The sequence below is a fragment of the Macaca mulatta genome, chromosome 19 (genome assembly GCF_049350105.2).
Source record: "Macaca mulatta isolate MMU2019108-1 chromosome 19, T2T-MMU8v2.0, whole genome shotgun sequence".
Lineage (NCBI taxonomy): Eukaryota > Metazoa > Chordata > Mammalia > Primates > Cercopithecidae > Macaca > Macaca mulatta.
Window position 1 is genome coordinate 49,972,693 of NC_133424.1, and position 22,678 is coordinate 49,995,370.

At 51.6% G+C, this 22,678-nt stretch overlaps 1 protein-coding gene across 8 annotated transcripts in view; it reads right to left on the reverse strand.

The window, feature by feature from the left end:
• SIRT2 (sirtuin 2) overlaps positions 1–22,675 on the reverse strand; it is a 25,825-nt gene extending 3,150 nt beyond the window's left edge. For 2 of the 8 annotated variants that reach the window (XM_077982711.1, XM_077982708.1), the window contains exons 1-8: positions 22,521–22,675; positions 16,828–16,880; positions 16,425–16,538; positions 13,094–13,135; positions 12,847–12,953; positions 12,681–12,737; positions 12,078–12,146; positions 1,875–2,004 (exon numbers count right to left, since the gene is read on the reverse strand). In XM_077982711.1, coding sequence (XP_077838837.1) covers positions 1,875–2,004; positions 12,078–12,146; positions 12,681–12,737; positions 12,847–12,953; positions 13,094–13,135; positions 16,425–16,538; position 16,828 — 520 coding nt within the window. In that variant the 5' untranslated portion in view covers positions 16,829–16,880; positions 22,521–22,675. Of the gene's footprint in view, positions 1–1,874; positions 2,005–12,077; positions 12,147–12,680; positions 12,738–12,846; positions 12,954–13,093; positions 13,136–14,090; positions 14,200–16,424; positions 16,539–16,827; positions 16,881–21,394; positions 21,442–21,808; positions 21,934–22,520 lie in introns of all 8 variants that reach the window. The other 6 variants (XM_077982706.1, XM_077982709.1, XM_015123871.3 and 3 more) reach the window with 6 other exon arrangements.
• Between the last annotated feature and the right edge of the window lie 3 nt (positions 22,676–22,678).

The following is a 22,678-nucleotide window of genomic DNA, read 5'->3' on the forward strand; positions in this document are numbered from 1 at the left end:
GTAGACTCGACCTCCCAGCTTCAAGTGAGCCTCCTGCCTCAGCCTCCTGAGTAGCTGGGATTACAGGTGCATGCCAGCACGCCCGGCTAAATTTTGTAGTTGTTGTAGAGACAGGGTTTCGCCATGTTGCCCAGGCTGGTCTCAAACTCCTGGGCTCAAGCAAATCTGCCCACCTTGGCCTCTCAAAGTGCTGCTATTACAGGTGTGAGCCACTGCGCCCGGCCTTATTGGTTTGTTTTTTTGAGACAGGGTCTCGTTCTGTTGCCTAGGCTGGAGTGTGGTGGTGCAATCATGGCTTACTGCACCACCGACCTCCCAGGCCACGTGATCCTTCTGCCTTAGCCTCCCGAGTAGCTGGGCTCACAGGCATGCACCATCACACCTGGCTACATTCTATTTTTTGTAGAGATGGGATCTCCCTATGTTGCCCAGGCTGTTCTCAAACTCCTGGGCTCAAGTGATCCACCCACCTCGACCTCCCAAAGTGTTGGGATTACAGGCATGAGCCACTGTGCCTGGCCTTATTGCTTATTGATTTAGGAAGCTTGAAAGCATTTCTGGCCAGGCGTGGTGGTTCACACCTGTAATCCCAGCACTTTGGGAGGCTGAGGCAGGTGGATCATCTGAGGTCAGGAGTTTGAGACCAGCCTGGTCAACGTGGTGAAACCCTGTCTCTACTAAAAATACAAAAATTATGCAGGGGTTGTGGCACGTGCCTGTAATCCCAGCTATTCGGGAGGCTGAGGCAAGGAGAATTGCTTGAACCCGGGAGGCGGAGATTGCAGTGAGCCAAGGTTGCACCCCTGTGCTCCAGCCTGGGCGACAGAGCAAGACTCCGTCTCAAAAAAACAAAACAAAAACAAACAACAAAACAAAACAAAAAAAGAAAGCATTTCTGTCACTTGCAACCCACTGAATTCTAAGTCATTTGTTCAACTGTTCATTCATTCATTCAGTACCCATTTATAGAGCATTGTTTCAGTGTCAGTAGTTGGTAATTTTTAAAAAAATATTTCTGCATGGACAGCATGATACCGTGGGTGCTGTCTGTGACGCTGCTGTCAATGACACATAATGGGGGTAATGTGAATTGTACACTGCCCCCAGCTGCTTGCAGTTGGGCTATTCAGGAATCCTCAGCCTAGGGGCGCTCAGCTGGCATTTTATCAGAACGGCCACACTCCAGAGGCCCTTCTGCAAATGCTGCAGCTGTCCTTATCTCACAGGGACACCAGAGGCTTTGTTAAATCAGCATAAAGAATGTCAGAAATGGCTTTCCATGAGTGGAATAAGTGACTTCTTGTTTTTTTCTTTTGTCTGTTTGTTTGTTTGAGACAGAGTTTTGCTCTTGTTACCCAAGCTGGAGTGCAATGGTGCAATCTCAGCTCACTGCAACCTCCACCTCCCAGGTTCAAGGGATTCTCCTGCCTCAGCCTCCTGAGTAGCTGGGATTACAGGTGCACACCACCATGCCCGGCTAATTTTTTTGTTTGTTTTTATTTTGTATTTTTAGTAGAAACAGGGTTTTACCATGTTAGCCAGGCTGGTCTTGAACTCCTGACCTCAGGTGATCCGCCCGCCTTGGCCTCCCAAAGTGCTGGGATTACAGGCATGAGCCACCGCTCCTGGCCTACTATCCTCTATTAAAAACAGCTAAAGACAGGAGATCAGTCAGGCAGTTGGGGCTGCAGTGAGCCATGATCACCCCACTGAACTCCCTGCGTGGGGGACAGAGTGAGACTCTGTCTCAAAAACAAACAAACAAACAAACAAAAAACAAAGACTTGAGCGGGACAGAATGGGTGCCCACTGCATGGAGACACTGCTCCTGGTGCTGAGGGGAGGCCTGCCCTTGGGATGGCCTCCAGCCTCACCTTTCATCCAGCTTAGCGGGTATTCGTGCCGGCAGCTGGCACTGACGCAGTGCGACGTGTAGAAGGTGCCGTGGGCCTCCACCAAGTCCTCTTGTTCCAGCCCCGCTATTCGCTCCAGGGTATCTATATTCTAGAGGGAGAGATGAAGGGGAGAGGGGTGAGGAGTGAGCCACCCCTTGTAGGCCAGAAGGTACAGTAGGGAGTTGAGGCCATGAGAAGCAGTGAGGTGGTGGGGACAGGTGGAGAAGGGAGGGAGGAGAAACAAGTGGCAGGGTGTATCTGAAGACGTCTGTTCATCCCAGTGGTGCCACTCAAAGGGTGACAGTCAAGGCTGTTTAAAGGCAGGGGCCAGGCTGGGCGTGGTGGCTCACGGCTGTAATCCCAGCACTTTGGGAGGCTGAGGTGGGAGGATTACTTGAGGCCAGGAGTTCAAGACCTGCCTGAGCAACATAGCAAGACCCCGTCTCTAAACACACACACACACACACACACACACACACACAAAAGCAAAAAAAAAAAAAAAAAAAGGCCCAAACCTAAATATCTATGAGGCCAGGCCCACAGCCACTCCCAGCCCGTGTAGCTTTTATTCTGCAAATTCAGGCCATTTGCTTCAATTTTTCAAAAAAAAAAAAGTTGTTTTATTAGAGCCAGATGCTTTATTGCCATCTGTCATTAATTATTGAAATTAACATAAATTTACAATGTCTGTGTTGTAAATGGAGCCCCCCCTCAGATGTGGCATCCTTGTGCAGTGCGCACCCTGCACAGCTGCATGTGGCAGCTACGGGCAAGCATTAACATAAATGAATCAGGAGGGCTCACTTGTTTTTTTTTTTTTGGAGATGGAGTCTCGCTCTGTCACCCAGGCTGGAGTACAGTGGCACAATCTCGGGTCACTGCAACCTCCGACTCCCAGGTTCAAGAGATTTTCCTGTCTCAGCCTCCCAAGTAGCTGGGATTACAGGCATGTGCCAACATGATCGGCTAATTTTTGTTTTAGTAGAGATGGGGGGTTTCACCATGTTGGCTAGGCTGGTCTCGAACTCCTGACCTTGTGATCTGCCTGCCTCGGCCTCCCAAAGTGCTGGGATTATAGGCATTAGCTACCGCGCCGGCCATGTTTTTATAAAAAACATTATTTGAGACAAGGTCTCACTGTGTTGCCCAGGCTGTAGTGCAGTGATTCAATCATAGCTCCCTGCAGCCTCCAACTCCTGGGCTCAAGCGATCCTCCCGCTGCAGCCTCCACATCTGGCTGATTTTTAAAATTTTCTGTAGAGATGGGGTCTCACTATGTTGCCCAGCCTGGTCTAGGGCTCCTGGGCTCAAGCGAGCCTCCTGCCTCAGCTTCCTAAAGTGCTGGGATTACAGTGTGAGTCACCATGCCTGGCCCTTCCTTGACTTTAATCACTGTCTTCCTCTTTAGTAGCCAGGGTCCTTTCTTACTATGGCCTGTTTCATAGATGGCATATTCACCTGTATTCTTTTCTTTTTTTGGAGGCAGGGTCTTGCTCTGTCACTCGGGCTGGAGTGTAGTGGTCTGATCATGGCTCACTGTAGCCTTCTGTAACCTCCTGGGCTCAAGCTATCCTTCCACCTCAACCCACTGAGTAGTTGGGACTACAGGCAAATGCCACCATGCCCGGCTAATTTTTTATCTTTTTAATTTTTTTTGTAGAGATCGGGGGTGGGGTGGTCTATGTTGCCTGGGCCGGTCTTGAACTGCTGGGCTCAAGTGATCCTCCCACCTCAGCCTCCCAAGCGTCGGGATTATAGGCGCGAGACACTGTGCCCAGCCACCGTTTTCTTTTCTTTTTCTTTTTTATTTTTTCGGATGGAGTTTCACTATTGTTGCCCAGGCTGGAGTACAATGGCGCGATCTCAGCTCACTGCAACCTCTGCCTCCTGGGTTCAAGCAATTCTCCCTGTCTCAGCCTCTCAAGTAGCTGAGATTACAGGCACCCGCCACCATGCCTGGCTATTTTTTTTTTTTTTTTTTTTGAGACAGAGTGTTGCTCTGTTGCCCAGGCTGCAGTGCAGTGGCGTGATTTCGGCTCACTGCAACCTCCGCCTCCCGGGTTCAAGTGATTTTCCTGCCTCAGCCTCCTGAGTAGCTGGGAACACAGGCGCGCGCCACTATGCCCAGCTAATTTTTGTATTTTTAGTAGAGACGGGGTTTCACCATGTTGGCCAGGATGGTCTCGATCTCCTGACCTCATGATCCGCCCGCCTCAGCCTCCCAAAGTTCTAGGATTACAGGCGTGAGCCACCGTGCCCGGCCACTGTTTTCTTTTAAGACAGTGATACTTTCCATATTAAACAGGTGGGAATGTTCTTTTCTGCACAGACATTTGTGTGCCCTCATTTTTCTTAAAACAGCCAGCCCCTTTGGAGCAGCTTTTGTTTGCCTGCGAGGAACGCTGCTAAAGCTGGTGCTGACAGAGGACACCGGCAGAGGTTACGCACAGATGGCTCAAACTGACGGCGTTTCCCAGAGACTCCAGGAAGAACAACGGGAAGGGTTTGTTTCCCTTCAAGGGCAGAATGAATGCTCTGCCTTCTGGGCTCCCTACTAACAACCATCTTATCTCCAAAACCTACAGACAAGAGTCTTTGTCACTGTTCCTACACGCCCTGTAACTTTCCTCCCTTGCCCTCTATTCTAAATCTTGGTTTTGCCTTTGGTACTTGATTCAATCTACCCACTGACTCCCTCACATGTGAGTAAGGAATTTGCAAATAGCTGAACAGTAAGCAAATAACAGCATGGAAGAGAACCACCGAAGTACCTCTGCATTCTGTGTTATTCTTTGACAACACAGTTTTTTTTTTCTTTCTTCTTTTGACAGGATCTTGCTCTACTGTCCAGGCTGAAGTGCAGTAGCTTGATCATAGCTCACTGTAGCCTCGAAAACCTGGGCTCAAGCAATCCTCCCTCAGGCTCCCAAGTAGCTGGGACTACAGGTGTGCACCACCATGCCTATTTTTTTTTTTTTGAGATGGAGTCTCACTCTGTTGCCCAGGCTGGAGTGCAGTGGCACAATCTTGGCTCACTGCAACCTCTGCCTCCCAGAGGTTGATTCTCAAGTCATTCTCCTGCCTCAGCCTCCCAAGTAGCTGGGATTACAGGTGTCCACCACCATGCCTGGCTAATTTTTTTTGTATTTTTAGTAGACATGGAGTTTCACCATGTTGGCCAGGTTGGTTTCGAACTCCTGACCTCACGTGATCGGCCTGCCTCAGCCTCCCACAGTGCTGGGATTACAGGTGTGAGCCACCATGCCTGGCCCATGCCTGGCTGATTTTTAAATATTTTTTGTAGAGATGGGATCTCGCTGTGTTGCCCAGGCTTGATTTTTATTTACTTTTATTTTTAATTATTATTATTATTTTTTGAGACAGGGTCTCCTTCTGTCACCTAGGCTGGCATGCAGTGGTGCGATCTTGGCTCACTGCAACCTCCACCTAACAGGCTCAAGTGATTCTCCTGCCTTAGCCTCCCAAGTAGCTGAGATTATAGGTGCCCGCCACCATGCCCAGCTATTTTTGTATTTTTCGTAGAGATGGGGTTTCACCATGCTGGCCAGGCTGGTCTTGAACTCCTGACCTCAGGTGATCTGCCCGCCTTGGCCTCCCAAAGTGCTGGGATTACAGGTGTGAGCCACTGCACCCAGTCCAGGCTTGATTTTTAAACCTTAGCTTATTTTTTGTCTTGAAGCATTGTGCCGCCAACAGAAAAACCATCACTGGCAGGGTGGCCCCAGGCCTAATGGTGCATGGGTGCAGATGGAAGGTGGCACTTCCTCTGGGTGAATGTGGCCGCCCCATATCAAGGCACACAGCTCGGCTCATGGCCCTGGGCTGGCTGATGCCCTGGTGGGTCCAGCCTTCTACAGGACACCCAACCCACGAGCTGCCATTCACAACTTCCTGAGTACATTCTCTGTATAGTTATAAAAATAAGTATGTTCCTCTCAAACAATGCTTTCTTTTCTCTTTTTTTTTTTCTTCTAACTGAATTATCTTTTTTTTTTTTTTTTTTTTTTGAGACGGAGTCTCGGTCTGACACCCAGGCTGGAGTGCAGTGGTGCCATCTCGGCTCACTGCAACCTCCGCCTCCCAGATTCCAGTGATTCTCCTGCCTCAGCCTCCTCAGTAGCTGGGATTACAGGCGTGCACCACCACACCCGGCTAATTTTTGTATTTTTAGTAGAGACAGGGTTTCACCATGTTGGTCAGGCTGGTCTTGAACTCCTGACTTTGTGATTCGCCCACCTCAGCCTTCCAGAGTGCTGGGATTATAGGTGTGAGCCACTGCACCCGGCCTCACTGAACTATCTTTAAGCTGAGAAGAGTAAAGTGGTGGTGAGGCGGGCTGGGGTACCCTATCCAGCTGTGACATTTATATTTAAACCTGAAAACGAAAGTGAAGTCCCTACAATAGAATCAGACTAAGCTTTTAAAAAGTATGAAGAGGGCCAGGCGCAGTGGCTTACGCCTGTAATCCCAGTACTTTAGGAGGCTGAGGTGCATGGATCACCTGAGGTCAGGAGTTCGAGACCAGCCTGGCCAACATGGTGAAACCCTGTACTAAAATTAGCCAGGTGTGGTGGCGGGCACCTGTAACTACTTGAGAGGCTGAGGCAGGAGAATCGCCTGAATCTAGGAGGCAGAGGTTGCAGTGAGCGGAGATTGCACCATTGCGAGGCTCTATCTCAAAAAAAAAAAACCCAAAAACAAACAAAAAAAAAGCACGAAGCTGCGATATGGATGTGAGATGGAAAGTCTTCCAGATAAGGTTAAGTTTAAAAAAAAAAAAAAAAGCCAAATACAGAACCTCTTGTATAGTATAAATATCATGAATATAATTTATTTATTTATTTATTTATTGAGACAGGGTCTCACTCTGTCACCCAGGCTGGAGTGCAATGGCACAAACTCGGTTCACAGCAACCTCTGCATCCTGGGTTCAAGCGATTCTCATGTCTCAGCCTCCCACGTAGCTGGGACCACAGGTGCGCACCACCATGCCCAGCTAATATTTGTATTTTCTTGTAGAGACGGGGTTTCACCATGTTGGCCAGGTAGGTCTCGAATTCCTGACCTCAAGTGATCCGCCCACCTTGGCCTCCCAAAGTGCTGGGACCACAGGCGTGAGCCACTGCGCCTGGCCTAAATATCATGTATATAATTTAAAAGAACTATAAGCCTTTTTGCTGTGGACACTACAGCAACTTGAGTGACAAGACAACTATCCAAATGTTTGAATGGATACTTGTATCTTAAGAGAAAATAGCATCCTACATAGCTTCAAAAGTGCTGCATCCTCACAATTCAAAAAGGAGCAAAGACAGTGTGTTCCCCAAAACTGGGTCAGTAACAAAAAGTGGCTAAGGTTGAAGAACAGGGTGACAAGTTTGAATAAAATGCTTTCATGAGACATGAGAGTGCAACATTTTTTTCCACCTTTATATTGCATACAATATTCCTTTTTTTTTTCTTTTGAGACAGGGTCTCACTCTGTTGCCCAGGCTAGAGGGCAGTGGTGCGATCTCGGCTCACTGCAACCTCCGCCTCCTGGGTTCAAGCGATTCTCCTGCCTCAGCCTCCTGAGTAGCTGGGATTGCAGGCACGTGCCACCACGCCCAGCTAGTTTTTGTATTTTTAGTAGAGATGGGGTTTTGCCATGTTGGCCAAGTTGGTCTCGAACTCCTGACCTCACGCGATCCACCTGCCTTGGCGTCCCAAAGTGCTGGGATTACACATGTGTGCCACCACACCCGGCCCATTTTTTTTTTTAAACAGGATCACTCTGTGTCACACAGGCTGAAATGCAGTGGTGTGACCACAGTTCACTGCAGCCTCGAACTCCCAGACTTCAGCAATCATCCTACCTCAGCCTCCCAAGTAGCTGGAACTACAGGTGTTTTTCACCATGTCCAACTAACTTATATTTTTGGTAGAGACAGGATATCACCATGTTGCCCAGGATGGTCTCAAACTCTTGAGCTCAAAAGATCTGTGTGCCTTGACTTCCCAAAGTGCTGGGATTACAGACATGAGCCACCTTGCCCAGCCAGCAATATGCCATTTTCAATATGTATGTGTAGTTAAATCCATACATTAAATATCACAAGTAGCGGAGAGATGCCTGGGTACTTCACGTTGACCCCAGAACATAGCTATGTTGGTTTTGGTGTGACAATGGCTCACTGTTGAAGCACCATCACTGTTAAGGGCATGGGTTTTTCTTCTGACAGACTTGGACAGTGACCACGGTGAGCATCCTGCCAGAGTACTTCTTCCCAGGCCTAAGTTTCTCATCCTGTCTGGTGAGTTTAATCATCATCTCACAAATTAGCAACAAACTCACACAGGAACAGAGCTGGGATCTTTCTGCTCACCGAGTGGATGGTGACCCTGCATGAACGCACAACCTTTTTGTGCCCCAGTTTCATCCTCTGTCCAGACTCCTGAGTCCAGCTCTCTCCTTGGTCAACCAGGCCTCTCAGCCTCCACAAGACAATTCCTCATGCACCCCCAGCACCATTCCCTGCCCCATTCCCCCATCTCAGAACAAAGCAGCCGGCACCAGGCTGCGAGCTCTCAGGTGGTCCTGGGCTCTTTCTCTCACGGCCACGGCCCCTCTATCCGGAAGTCCTATTGTTCCATCTTCAAAACAGATTCATAACCTGACCACTTCTCCCCACGGTGATGGCCCCTGCCCTGGTCCAGCCTCCACCCTCTCCTGCTTGGACCGTCGTGGCTGCTTCTTGTCTGGTCTCTGTAGCTCCCTCCTCACTGCCCCCATAGTCTGTCCCCAACACGGCCAGAGGAGCCTGGGAATGCCTGAGTCAGGTCACATCCCTCCCGTGCTCAGAACCCACCCGTGGCCCCATCTCACTCAGCGTAAAGGCCAAGTCCCTCCCTGTGGCCTGCAAACGCCCTGTAGGATCCATCTTTGTCACCTCCCTGACCTTGGCTCCTCCAATCTCCCCTGCAGTCTCCTCATCGTTCACTCACATCCTGCTTCTTGGGATTCTCTGAACTAGCCAAATACAGGCTCAAAACTAGTGGAAAACAGGTTCGTAACTAGCGGAATACAGGCTCCCTTCAGCACCTGTGCACTGACCATCCCTTTCCCGGAACACACTCTTCCCCCGAGGTGCTCTCCCTCTCTTCCTACAGGTCTTTGCTTAAATGTCACCTTCTCAGAAAGGCCTCCCCTGACCAAGACACCTGTTTAAATGTCTGAATGGATACTTGTGTCTTGAGAGAAAATAGCATCCTACATAGCTTCAAAAGTGCTGCATCCTCACAATTCAAAAAGGAGCAAAGACATTGTGCTCCTGAAAACTGGATCAGTGACAAAAGTGGCTGAGGTTGAAGAACGGTGTGACATGTTTGAATAAAATGGTTTCATGAGGCCGGGGGCGGTGGCTCACGCCTGTAACCCCAGCACTTTGGGAGGCCAAAGTGGGCAGATCACGAGGTCAAGAGATCGAGACCATCCTGGCCAACATGGTGAAAGTCCGTCTCTACTAAAAATATAAAAAATTAGCCGGGCATGGTGGCGGGCGCCTGTAATCCCAGCTACTTGGGAGGCTGAGGCAGGAGAATTGCTTGAACCCAGGAGGCAGAGGTTGCAGTGAGCCAAGATCGCGCCATTGCACTCCAACCTGGTCAACAAGAGCGAAACTCTGTCTCAAAAAAAAAAAAGGTTTCATGAAATATGAGAGTGGAACATTTTTTTCCACCTTTATATAATATATTGGTTTTTGTTTTGTTTTGTTTTGTTTTGTTTGAGATGGAGCCTTGCTCTGCCACCCCAGATGGAGTACTGGAGTGCAGTGGTGCGACCTCGGCTCACTGCAGCCTCTGCCTCCCAGGTTCAAGTGAACGTTGTGCCTCAGCCTCCCGAGTAGCTGTGATTACAGGCGCGCCACCACACCCAGCTAATTTTTGTATTTTTAGTAGAGACGGGTTTCGTCATGTTGTCCGGGCTGATCTTGAACTCCTGACGTTGACTTCGACCTCCCAAAGTGCTGGGATTACAGACGTGAGCCACCGTGCCTGGCCTTTATATAATAGTTTGTATGCAATATGTCATTTGTGTTTCTTTTTTTGAGATGGAGCCTCTCTGTCACCCAGGCTGGAGTGCAGTGGTGCAATCTTGGCTCACTGCAACCTCCACCTCCCAGGTTCAAGCAGCTCTCATGCCTCAGCCTCCCGAGTAACTAGGAGTACAGGCACATGCCACCACGCCTGGCTAATTTTTGTATTTTTAGTAGAGAAGGGGTTTACATCAGCACCCCCTTTCCCAAACACATACACTGTTTCTGACTCCCCTTCCAGCCTAACTGTGTTCCAGGGTCCCACGGCCATCTTATATACTCGGTATGTGGCGTCTCCATCTCGTCCATCATCTCCCTCCCTGCAACAGGGAATCAACTCAGTGAACATTTACTTTGACACAAGCTGACAAACAAGGGCCAGCAGGGTCTTGGGGTGGGTGTCATGACATCAACCACAGAAAGCACTTGGCTTCGAGTGAGCTGTTATCATATCTGAGCCACGTCCTGGAATAATGGTGACTCTCTGGGAAGAAGGTTTATTCTGAGCCCGGAGTCTCCCTATGTTGCCCAGGCTGGTCCTGAACTCCTGGGCTCAAGCGATCTCCCACCTTGCCCTCCCCGAGTGCTGGGATCACAGGACTCCTCCTCTTGGAAGAAGGAGGCCTCCCCTGCCCTCTGCCTCCCAGCAGCCCCAGGCGGGAACACCTGGCCCACCTGAGAACTCTGAATCTAAAGCGAGTTGTTCCTCCCTCTGGTGGTAGCTTTCGGGGCTGCAGGTGCCGAACTGCCAGGTGCAGGGAGAAACACTAGAACACTTATTTATGTTCAATGTTACCCCTCTGGTTTTTTTTTGAGATGGAGTCTCGCTCTGTCACCCAGGCTGGAATGCAGTGGCACAATCTCGACTCACTACAACCTCCGCCTCCCGGGTTCAAGCGATTCTCCTGCTTCAGCCTCCCGAGTAGCTGGGGTTACAGGCGCCACCACGCCCGGCTAATTTTTGTATTTTTAATAGAGACGAGATTTCATGATGTTGGACAGGCTGGTCTCGAACTCCTGACCTCGTGATCTGCCCACCTCAGCGTCCCAAAGTGCTGGGATTACAGGTGTGAGCCACTGTGTCCAGCCACCTGTTTTGTAATTCAGGGTTCTGAGGTGTGATCTAGAGCTTGAATGAATACTGTTGTAGTGCATCATGTAATTTCTATACATATTCATAAAACAGGTAGAGGCAGCAACATTTTGTTGTTGTTTTGATTTGTTTTTTGTTTCTTTCAAACCAGGTCTCCCTGGCTACAGTACAGTGGCACCATCGCGGCTCACTGTAGTCTTGACTTCCTGAACTCAAGCAGTCCCTCCACCTTAGCCTCCTGAGTAGATGGCACTACAAACACACACTACCCTGCCCAGCTAATTTTGGTATTTCTTGTAGAGACAGGGTCTCCCTATGTTGCCCAGGCTGGTCCCGAACTCCTAGGCTCAAGTGATCTCTCGCTTTGGCCTCCCAAAGTGCTGGGATTACAGGTGTGAGCCACTGTGCCCAGCCCATCAAGATTTTTTTACTGTTAGGGTTTGTGAGACTCTCCAACAATGTGAGCCATCCTTGCTTGAATGCCCCAGGGAGAGGCCCTCGGCTAAGCACCTGACATGTCCGAGCCATGTTTATAATTGGGCAAAGCACAAAAAAAGTATAAAAAGGTGTCCCTTCCTTAAGGCAGACATCTACTTGTTGGACGCCTGTCATAGTGTATGGATTTTCTTAGATGAAGTCACTTTGGAAACACCCTCATAACCAGTGTGAAATCTGGGGTGCCTATAGTGCACACAGAGTCCCTTCAGCCATGGGCTCCTTTCACATCACACACGGGATGGCCCTGAGAGGAGGTCACTGCCACTTCACTGCAGACCTGAGAGGGCAAACCGTGTTTGACAGAAGGGGAAACTGAGGCAGAGAAGACCTGACTCACTGCAGGTCATGCAGCAAGGACGCAGTAGGCCAAGCCCTGGCCCTGCATTGCTGGAGTCCCTGCCTGAGCTCTTGGGCACGCAGCTCTGCTCCTCCGCTGAGGACACCATGCCTGTTCCACCCGCCCATCCTCTTCCCAGGATGCTCGCATCCGCCTACCTGCGTGTAGCAGCGCAGGAGCAGCCCCTTGTCCTTCAGCAGGCGCATAAAGTAGTGACAGATGGTCGGCTGCAGGGAAGAACGACAGCACTGCTGATCATTGCAGGGAACAGCCACAGGCCACTACCATGCGCCAGGAACTGTTCTAGGCACTGCGACTGTCTTACCCCCAGGGAATAAGCAAAGCAGCCGTGTTGGGGAGAGACCACCACTATCCCCAGATCACAGATGAGGAAACTGAAGGACAGGGAAGGGGACTGTGTCGCCAAAGTCACATGGTGGGTAAGCTGCAAAGCTGCGATTCGCACCCAGGCAGCCTGGCTGCAGGGTCCCGGGCTCTCCACCGCATCATGGGTGCAGCTAAGCCTCGCAGCAGCCCTCTTCAGACAGTACCATCAGCTTCGCTTCACAGGAGGCAAATCGGAGGCTCAAGGTCGTAAGATGAAGACATGAGGAACCAGGACACGAATGCAGGCAGTCTGGGCCCAGCACCCATGTACTTAATGGCTACATAATATTTGTCTGCAGGGCCCTGGGGGCGCTTCCCATGCGTGCCCTCCCCCAACCTTTCCTGTTTTGCCCCCTGCAAAAAAAAGATCTCACCTTGAACTGCCCAGGATAGAGCTCCTTGGCGAGGGCGAAGAAGGGTTCCGGATGTTTCTGTAGGAGAGACAGCCAGAGGGCCAGATGCCCCAGGTAGGACGAGGGTTGGAGCCAGGTGACCCCCATCCCACCCCTCACAGACGCCCCTTCCTGGGGGAACACAAACCTTGAAATAGCTGATCTCGAAGATGGCCTCTGGGTAGGGAAGATGGTACTTCTCTAGGTTGTCATAGAGGCCAGTGGATGGAGAGCGAAAGTCGGGAATGCCCGCAGCTGGGAGAGGGGGGTCAGGGAGCAGTTGGTCTATACCCTACTAACTCTCCCAGGACAGGCCTCAGACAGGGCTCCTCCCCAGCCCTTGGGAGGGACTCCCCAATTCCTGGGGGTGGTTGCTGGGGAGTAGGGTTACTTACATGTGGAGATTCCAGCACCCACCAAACAGATGACTCTGCGACCTGGAGGAGAGGAACTTATGCACCATATGACACTGTTTGCTCAGTCCCTATAATAGCACCACCCATCACGGCCCCTGACACCGTTTACTCCATGCCAGGCCCTGGGGCAAGCATCTCAGATGCATGATGGGCCTTCCAATCATCTAGAGAGGGATGGTGTTAACATCCCCATTCTATAAACGAGCAAACTGGGGCTCAGATAGGGGAAGAAGTCACACAATGGACTGCGGAAGAGCCAGCCAGAGGATAAAGAATCCAGTGTTTGGCTGGGTGCGGTGGTTCATGCCTGTAATCCCAGAACTTTGGGAGGCTGAGGTAGGCGGGTCACCTGAGGTCAGGAGTTTGAGAGCAGCCTGGCCAACATGGCGAAAACCCGTCTCTACTGAAAATACAAAATTAGCTGGGAGTGGTGGCACGTGCCTGTAATCCCAGCTACTTGGGAGGCTGAGGCAGGAGAATCACTTGAACCCAGGAGGTGGAGGTTGCAGTGAGCCAAGATCATGCCATTGCACTCCAGCCTGGGTGACAGAGCAAGACTCCATCTCAAAAAAAGGGGGGAAAAAAAAGAATCCACTGTTGGAAATTATACCAACTTAGACTTGAGAAAAGGCCACTTGAGGATAAGAGCCCAGGGCTAAACAGAAATAGCTGGTGGCTGGTGATTAGCCACCAGGCCATAGTACTCTGGCATCTGCCCATCAGCTGATAGACAGGCACAAGTGTGACATGCTGTGGGTCAGATGCCTCTGGGATACCCTGTCCAAGGGAGTACAGCAAAGGTGAACAGAGCACAAAGCCTGCCACAGCTTCAGCCCTGAGCTTTAACTCTGAGATGCCATCGGGCCAGGCCTGGTTGAATCCAGTGGTGGCTATATATGGTCTGGATTCAGGGGACCTGGGGTCAAATCCTGCCTCTGCCACTTGGCAGCTGTTTGACCCTGCACTGAGTCACTACCTTTTTGTGCCTCCGTTTCCTCCTGTGTCCAGATCACTTCCATAATGGTCTTATGGGTATAATGTGAAGATCAAATAATAGGACACTTGTAAAGTGCTGAGCCCAGTGCCTGGCAAATAGTGAAGGCTCAATTAAGTAGTTAAAAAGAAATTTTTAGGGCTGGGCCTGGTGGCTCACACCTGTAATCCCAGCACTTTGGGAGGCCGAAGGGGGTCAGATCACCTGAGGTCAGAAGTTCAAGACCAGCCTGGCCAATATGCTGAAACCCTGCCTCTACTAAAAGTACAAAAATTAGCTGGGCGTGGTGGCAGGCGCCTGTAGTCCCAGCTACTTGGGAGACTAAAGCAGGAGAATTGCTTGAACCTGGGAGGCGAAGGTTGCAGTGGGTCAAGATAGCGCCACTGCATTCCAGCCTGGGCAACAGAGTGAGACTCCGTCTCAAAAAAATAAATACATAAATAAATAAAGCTTTAGAGCGGTTAGGTGAGGGTTGGAGCCTCACCTTTATATTTTTGCAGAGAAGGGGTCTTGCTTGTTGCCCCAGCTGGTCTTGACCTCCTGGCCTCAAGCGATCTTCCTGCTTTCTACCTCCCCAAATGCTGGGATTATAGGCCTGAACCACCACGCCCAGCCTCAATTAATTGTTATTGTTCATTACTATCTCCTCATGGGCACCCTCATGAGCCAATTACCCCAGAATCCAGGAGCAGGAGGACACAAGGAACAAATGCTTTGTAGCCACTGCCTGTGTTGTCTTTGGGGCCTGCCCATGCTAAAAGATGGCTGCAGACAGCTGCTTGCCTGCCGCAGGAGAGGGAGGCTCAGGGCAGCAGGCCTGGCTGCCCGAGGAGAGAGATGGTGGCAGCTGGAGGACAGGGACACTGGAGAAGACGTCCTCAACAAAAGGCTGCTCAGGAACCACAAAGGGTCGATTGTTCTAGTTGAGGACTGCTGAGGGCCTGGTTTCTCAGACTTCGGTGACCTCAACTCATGGCAAGAAATATAAATTTCAGGCCAGGCGGGGTGGTTCACGCGTGTAATCCTAGCACTTTGGGAGGCTGAGGAGGGTGGATTGCCTGAGCTCAGGAGTTTGAGACCAGCCTGGGCAACATGGTGAAACCCCGTCTCTACTGAAATAAAAAAATTAGCCAGGCGTGGTGGTGTGCTTCTGTAATCCCAGCTACTTGGGAGGTTGAGGCAGGAGAATTGCTGGAACCCAGGAGGCGGAGGTTGCAGTGAGCTGAGATTGTGCCACTCCACTGCACTCCAGCCTGGGCAACAAAGCAAGACTCCATCTCAAAAAAAAAAAAAAAAAAAAAAAAAAAAAAAAAAAAAAAGAAATATAAATTTCATGGTGACTCAGTAAGTAGACACCTATCCACCATATCTGAAACAAGCCTCCTGTAGTAATAACCACGGCACACGCTGCCACAGCTCTCGCTATGTTCCAGACTCTGCTCTAAGCATTTGCATTTTTATTAATTTATTTTTAAAATTTTATTTATTTATTTATTTTTTAGAGTCAGGGTCTCACTGTGTTGCCCAGGCTGCAGTGCAGTGGTGCCATCATAGCTCACTGCAGCCTCCAACTCCTGGGCTCAAACAATCCTCCCTTCTCAGCCTCCTGAGTAGCTAAGACTACAGGCAACGCCCCCACATCTGGCTATTTTTTTTCTTGTAGAGATGGGGGGGTCTCACTATGTTGCCCAAGCTGGTCTTGAATGCCTGGTGTTGAGTGATTCTCCCGCGATGGCCTCCCAAAGTGCTGAGATTACATACATGAGCCACTGCACCTGGTCCTATATTAATTTATTTAGTCCCCCAATAACCTTATGAGTTAGATACCATAATCATTATCCCCATTTTATGAAACAGGCCTGGTCAGTCAGCGTACAGTAATTCACTCAGCAATGGAGAAGCGACCCAGGTCTGGCCAATCGGAGACTTGGGGGCAGGCACGTGACTCAACCTGGCTCAGTGGGAGCGAATCTCTGCTGTTTGGTTTGAACTACTGGGAAAAGGTGCTCTCTCGGTGGCAGCTCCTAGGTTGGTGGAACCTGCATTTGGAACTGCCAGGAGTTACCTTTACCCCGACACAAGAAAAGCAGCATCAGAGAGAGTTACGATTTTTAACAAAGTGGAAGCACCTAGGCCCAGCCGTGCTTCAAGCTGGATTAGAGCCAACACACTCCTCTTTGGCTTAAGCCGGTTCCAGTTGTGTTTCTTGCTACTTGTAAAGAAAAGGTTTCAATACATGGTTCAAGTGGCTGGGGATGGGAGGTCACTTGAGGCCAGGAGCTGGGCACAGTGGCCCAATCCTGACAGGGGACTCACAGCGTTCGCTCTGCATGTACCGGGCCACCCCTTCCAAGGTCAGTTCGTCCAGCAGACGCTCCTTCTGGCTGCCCAGGCTGAGCGTCTGGGAGAATAAGTTCCGCAGGAAGTCCACTGGCCAGAGAGAAGAGACACAGCGGCAGGACCGGGCATTCAGCCAGGGGGCATGGATGTCTCCAGCACCCTGGCCCCAGCCCTGGGGTCCCCGGCCTCCCCACATCTAAAGGCACGAGGCCTGGCCCAGCCAGGAGCCTCCAGGAGCCTGCTCTGGCACTGGTACCCGACCCACTGTTACATACTTTGAATGTCACTCCTGATGGAGTTGAGGAGGTATCACCCACACCCCTGCCCTGAAATCCCCCCGCCCCCCAGAACCCTGCTCCCCATCCTTCGAGGAAGATACTCACTGTCTGCTTCTCCACCAGCGGCTCCTCCCTCAGAGTCTGAATCTGAGTCCTGGAAGGGGTGAGGTGGGGTGGCCAGGCCCGAGAGGTGGGATTAGGGAGGGAGGGGAGGGGGTGATACCAGGTTTGGGGAAAAGGCTGTGGCAGGAAGGTGGCCTGAGGAAGTGTGGGGTGGTGGAGAGACTGCACTGGGGCTAGCTCGAGGGCTCTGGGACAGGCTGCCTGGGTTGGAGTCCTGGCCATGCCAGTCCCCAGGAGCACAACCTCATGGGAGTGGCTTCGCTTTTCTTTTCTTTCTTTCTTTCTTTCTTTTTTTTGAGACAGTGTCTCGCTCTGTCACCCAGGCTGGGGTGCACTGGCGCAGTCACAGCTCACTGCAGCCTCAACCTCCCAAGTTCAAGGGATCCTCCTACCTCAGCCTCCCAAGTAGCTGGGACCACAGGCGCATGCACTACGCCAGGCTAATCTTGTTTTGTTTGTGTTTTTGTAGAGACAAGGTCTCCCTGTGTTGCCCAGGGTGGCCTTGAACTCCTGGGCTCAAGCAAGTCTCCTGCCTCGGCCTCCTAAAGTGCTGAGATTACAGGCGTGTGCCACTGTGCCTGGCTGTGACTCTGATTTTCTAAGTCTGGGTGTCCCTCACCTTGGAAAGGGAGTGTGGGTGCTGGGTGCGGCACCAGGAGCGGGGAAGGTGCTCGGTAAGCGCTGGCTGTTGCTGTTAATATTATCACAGCCTGGGGTCTTCCCTTTGTCCCTGGGTGCCCTGGAGCATGGGCCTGCTGTCCCTTCCCAGCAGCTCTGGGGACCTCTGAATAATGTCCCAAGTCACTCTGGGAATGATTCCAATGCAAAGCCTCAGTGCTCACTGCAAGGACCTATGTGCCCCCTCCTGCTCCAGGCCCCAGACACTCTCTGCCAACCTCTCCAGCAACCTTTGAGTCCTTCCTCAAAGCCTGCCCTCAGCCCAGCTCTGGACTGGCAGGTCTCTGGGACTCTGTCCAGGGCCTCTCTGCTTTCTTTTTCCAGCTTCCTGGGGCTACCTGCCTCATCCATGCCAATGGCCTCTGCCTCGTCACTCATGACACCATCTTTCTGCCCCCAGATCTGGGGTTCCCTGGCTTCTTGGACACCTTGCCCTAGGTGCCCCCCAGCCTCTCACTCCTACCATGTCCCAAACGGATCCTGGCATCTCCCCCAAACCCATCTTCCTCCCAGGCCTCATCTCAACGTGATCGTCCTGTCCCCCAGTCAGCCAGATGTTTCCTGCCCCCGCCTCCCTCCTCACCCTCCGGCTGCAGTGCTTCAGGTCCAGAGCACGTACGCTTAGTCTCCTAAGGGGCTGTCCGCCAACTCCTTTTCCCTCCCCGGGGCTCCACCTGGTCCAGCCTGTCCTCTCCTCCAGGGGTCCTGCCCCAGCCTCCTCCCCCAGCCTCTCAGCCTCAATCTCCACCTCCCATTCACCCTGCTGCCCTGCATGTGAGGCTGTCTGGGTCAGCTCGCCCCGCTCCACTTGAAAGGCCCTTCTCTCTGGCTTCTCCAGTTTTCCCGGACATCTATGGAATTGCCAGGATGTCCACAAGGGCAGGGACTTTGCCTGGGTGCCCAGCACTGAGAACAGGGTCTGGCTCCTGGCAGGAGCTCCAGGAGCTCCTCCACCTCGGAATGAATGCCTGCTTCAGGCTGGACCACGGCTGGGCCCTGCAAGAGATTTCACCAAAATGCAGTTCTGACCAAGCCACCACCTCAGACAACCCCTTCCCCGGCCACTCACTGCTCTGCGTCCAAGCCTTTTTGAATAAGACCCTCCTTTCCAAACATATGACAATTTAAAAAATTGCTTTTTAAGACTGTGCAACTCCAGATGGGCGTGGTGGCTCATGCCTGTAATCCCAACACTTTGGGAGGCTGAGGCAGGAAGATTGCTTGAGGCCAGGAGTTCAAGACCAGCCTGAGCAACACAGTGAGACTTTGTCTCTATCTAAAAAGAGAGAGAGAGGCCGAGCGTGGTGGCTCAGGCCTGTAATCCCAGCACTTTGGGAGGCTGAGGCGGGTGGATCACGAGGTCAGGAGATCGAGACCATCCTGGCCAACACGGTGAAACCCCATCTCTACTAAAATACAAAAAATTAGCCAGGCGTGGTGGCAGGCGCCTGTAGTCCCAGTTACTCAGGAGGCTGAGGCAGGACAATTGCTTGAACCCGGGAGGCGGAGGTTGAAGTAAGCCAAGATGGCGCCACTGCACTCCAGCCTGGTGACAGAGTGAGACTCCGTCTCAAAAAAAGAGAGAGAGAAAAAAGAGAGTGAAAATGAGAGAGAGAGAGAGAGAGAGAGAGAGAGATTGGACAACCTCTGCAAAAACCTTGACCACACTCGCGCGTACTTCAACAACATATGACTTGGGGCACATGCCTTGTAATTACCCAAGCCCACCCTTATAAAGATAACCACTGTTAGCTAAGCTTAATGGTAATTACTCCAGTTTCCTCTGCATAAAACTAATTATTTCTACAGAAATAGGTCATAGTACAACATCTTGAGTTTTCTGCAGAACGATATGCTACAGACCTACCTAATTTTAAAGATAATTTTTAAAAAAGAGACGGCATTTTGCTATGTCGCCCAGGCTGGTCTCGAACTCCTGGGCTCAAGTGATCCTCCTGCCTCCCAAAGTGCTGGGATTACAGGTGTGAGCCACCGTGCCCAGCCTCACCTCATTTTTCAGAGCAGCTACATAGTATTGGATTGTATGGATGAACCATAGTTCATTTAACCCATCCACTAACAGCCATTTGGACTGTCTCCAGTTTTGCCCTGTGACGGACAATGCTGCATTTTACATCCTCGCATCTCTCTCTTTGGGACTGAGGATCCTTTTTAACATTCAACCTTTTTATCTGACGTTGGTCGTGCTTTGGGGGCCAGGCGAGTGAGTTGCCACAGCCTAACAGGAGGCTCTTATATCCTCAGCAAGGCTCCACTGTGCATTTGTGAGGTATTCTGATGCCCGCTTCTGCACCACCCCACGTCTGACAGGCAATCTTGGGGGTGTGGGTGGGCTGGCACTCTTGCAGGCTGTACAGAGTGAGGCTGTGTGGAAGGCCTGTGCCCAGCATGTATCGGCAGCTTGGCCTAAGGGAGAGCTGGAGGTGCTGATGGGGGGCCTTCAAACTCCTGTGAGACTGCCTGTCCACCTCTCCTGGCAGCCTCTGGCAGGCGGTGTGCCCAGTGCTGGGGGACTCAAACCTTTCCCTGCTCCTCTAGCCGAGGGACAGGGGACAAGTGACTTAACACCTCTGTTTCAAATTCTGCCTCTGTAAAATGGCCATGATAGGCATTTCTCTTCACAGGGATGCCAGGAAGATGAAGTGAGATGAGGCAAGTTTGGCACTAAACAGTGTGCACAGCTGGAGTAAGCCATCAGTAAATGTTAACCGTGACTATAACGAGCTGACCCCTACCAGCCACCCAGTTACGGAACACATCACACTCCTTCATGCCCCCAGGTCTTTGCACAAGCGATACCTGTCGTGTGGATCACCTTTTCTCACCTTGTCTAAGAAAATTCTAAGTCACTCTTCACTTATACTGTGTCTGTATCTTGGTCTGACAGCTAGACCAGCCTGTGGATTCCTCCAGGGAATGGCCTGGCTGGAATCTTCTTTGACCCAGAAAGTTTTTCTCTGTGCTCCCACAGTGCCCTGAGTTTCTTTACTTTTCTTCCTTTTTTTTTTTTTTTTTTTTTTTTTGAGACCGTGTCTTGCTCTGTCGCCCAGGCTGGAGAGCAGTGGCACAATCATGGCATGCTACGGCCTTAAACTCCTGGGCTTAAGCAATCCTTCCCCAACTCAGCCTCATGAGTAGCTGGCACTACAGGCATGTACCACTGCACATGGCTAACTTTTAGATTTTTTGGGGCCTCCCTACGTTGCCCAGACTGGTCTGGAACTTCTAGGCTCAAGCGATCCTCCTACCTCAGCCTCCCAAAGTACTGGTATTACAAGCATGAGCCACTGTGTCTGGCCTGAGTTACTTTCTTTCTTTTTTACTTTTTAGAGAAAGGGTCTTGCTGTTTTACCCTGGAGTGCAACGATGCAATCATAGCTCACTGCAGCCTCAAACTCCTGGGCTCAAGCGATCCTCACGCCTCAGCCTCCTGAGTTATTGGAATTACGGGCATAAGCCACTGCACCTGGCCCCCTGAGTTACTTTTATCATCACACTGTGAGATAATTTTTTCCCATCACTTGTCCACGAGATCTGTGCGTTCCAAGACCAAATGGGATACCTGTCTCTTCCAGGCCCAGGACAAATTTGGTTCAGAAGGGATGGCAGGCAGTGGCGAGGAAGGAGGAAAGTTTGGGAGGGCAGGCCTGGACTTGAGGCTGGAAACGCTTCTCTGACAATCCCCAGAATCCGCCTTTCCCCAGAAAGCTGCACTGGGTGGTGTGAGGGATTGGGGCAATGAGCCGAGGGCCGTGGGGTGACTGTCTCCCCTTTGCCACCTCCCCCCCTGCGGGCTGTGGAACAAGTCCATCTCTCTCCTCCCCTCCACCCTTTCGCCCATCTCACCTGAGCCTCCTGCACCTTCCCTGCCTGGGTCTCCAGAGGGTGAGAGGCTGAGGGAGGGGAGCAGAGGTGGTTACAGTGGGGAGAATGATTAAGTGGGGAATAAAGGGATTCAAATGGTCAGTGAGGGGCCAGAACACCCACCAACCGAGTTACACTGGGATGGGATGGTGGTAAAAATGGAGCACGGGGAGGGAGGGGGCGGAGAAAAAATCTTATCAGCATGCAAAGTGATGCCAGGAGAGGTGATTAGTGAGGGGCAGAGAGGCTGGAGAGGAAGATTTAGAAGGAGAGGGAGAAAGTAGGGGCTTTTGCCCAGGCTGATCTTGAACTCCTGGGCTCAAGCGATCCAACCACCTTGGCCTCTCAAAGTACTGGGGTTACAAGCATGAGCCATTGTGTCTGGCCCTGACTTACTTTCTTTCTTTTTTACTTTTTAGAGAAAGGGTCTCGCTCATGTCACCCAGGCTGGAGTGCAATGGTGCGATCATAGCTCACTGCAGCCTCAAACTCCTGGGCTCAAGCGATCCTCCTCCTCCTACCTAAGGGATTCAGGGCATGAAGGAACACTCAGGAGGAGTTAGGAAGGACACGACAGTGTGTCAGTGTGTGTGCGGGAAGGGTTAGATTTACAAGGCAGAGGGAAGTTTAGAAAGGAAGAGAGAAGGGAAGGGACGCTTTGGCTGGGAGGCAGGTTTAGGAGGGAGGTGCAGTGGTGCAGTGGAGGCGGTAGGTTTAGGAGAGGCGCGGAACAAGGGGAAGCCATAGAAGGGGACAGCAGGGGTCCCTCAGCATCCTCTGGTTGCCTCTAACAATCAGGTACCCTTAGCAGCCGGGACCGGGGCAACTTATGTTCTTTGCAGCGAGGGTCCTTAGCAACCAAGGTGTGAGAAACACGCGATCATTGGCAACTTGGCAAGTGGATGTGGTAAACGAACCCTGAACACCCTGCGACCCAGAAACCCACCAGCCTGGCGATATAGATCGCTTAGCAACAACCCTCAGAACCCCACTCCCCGAGGCGCTCCCTACTTCCCGCCCCACTGCGGCCGCCCTTGGGCCCCGGGGCCTGCAGCCTTCAATCAGGCCCCGGCGCGGCCCGACCCTCCCACCCGGATTCCCGACTCACGGTCCGGCTCTGCCATGGGCGCGGTGCTGAAGCCCTCGAGGCTGTCACCGACCGCTCTGTCCCGTCACCGACCACTGTGTCCCGTCACCGACGGCTCTGTCCTGTCACCGACTGCTCTGTCCCGTGACGGCACCAGAAATGGGAGTGGCCGGGATAGG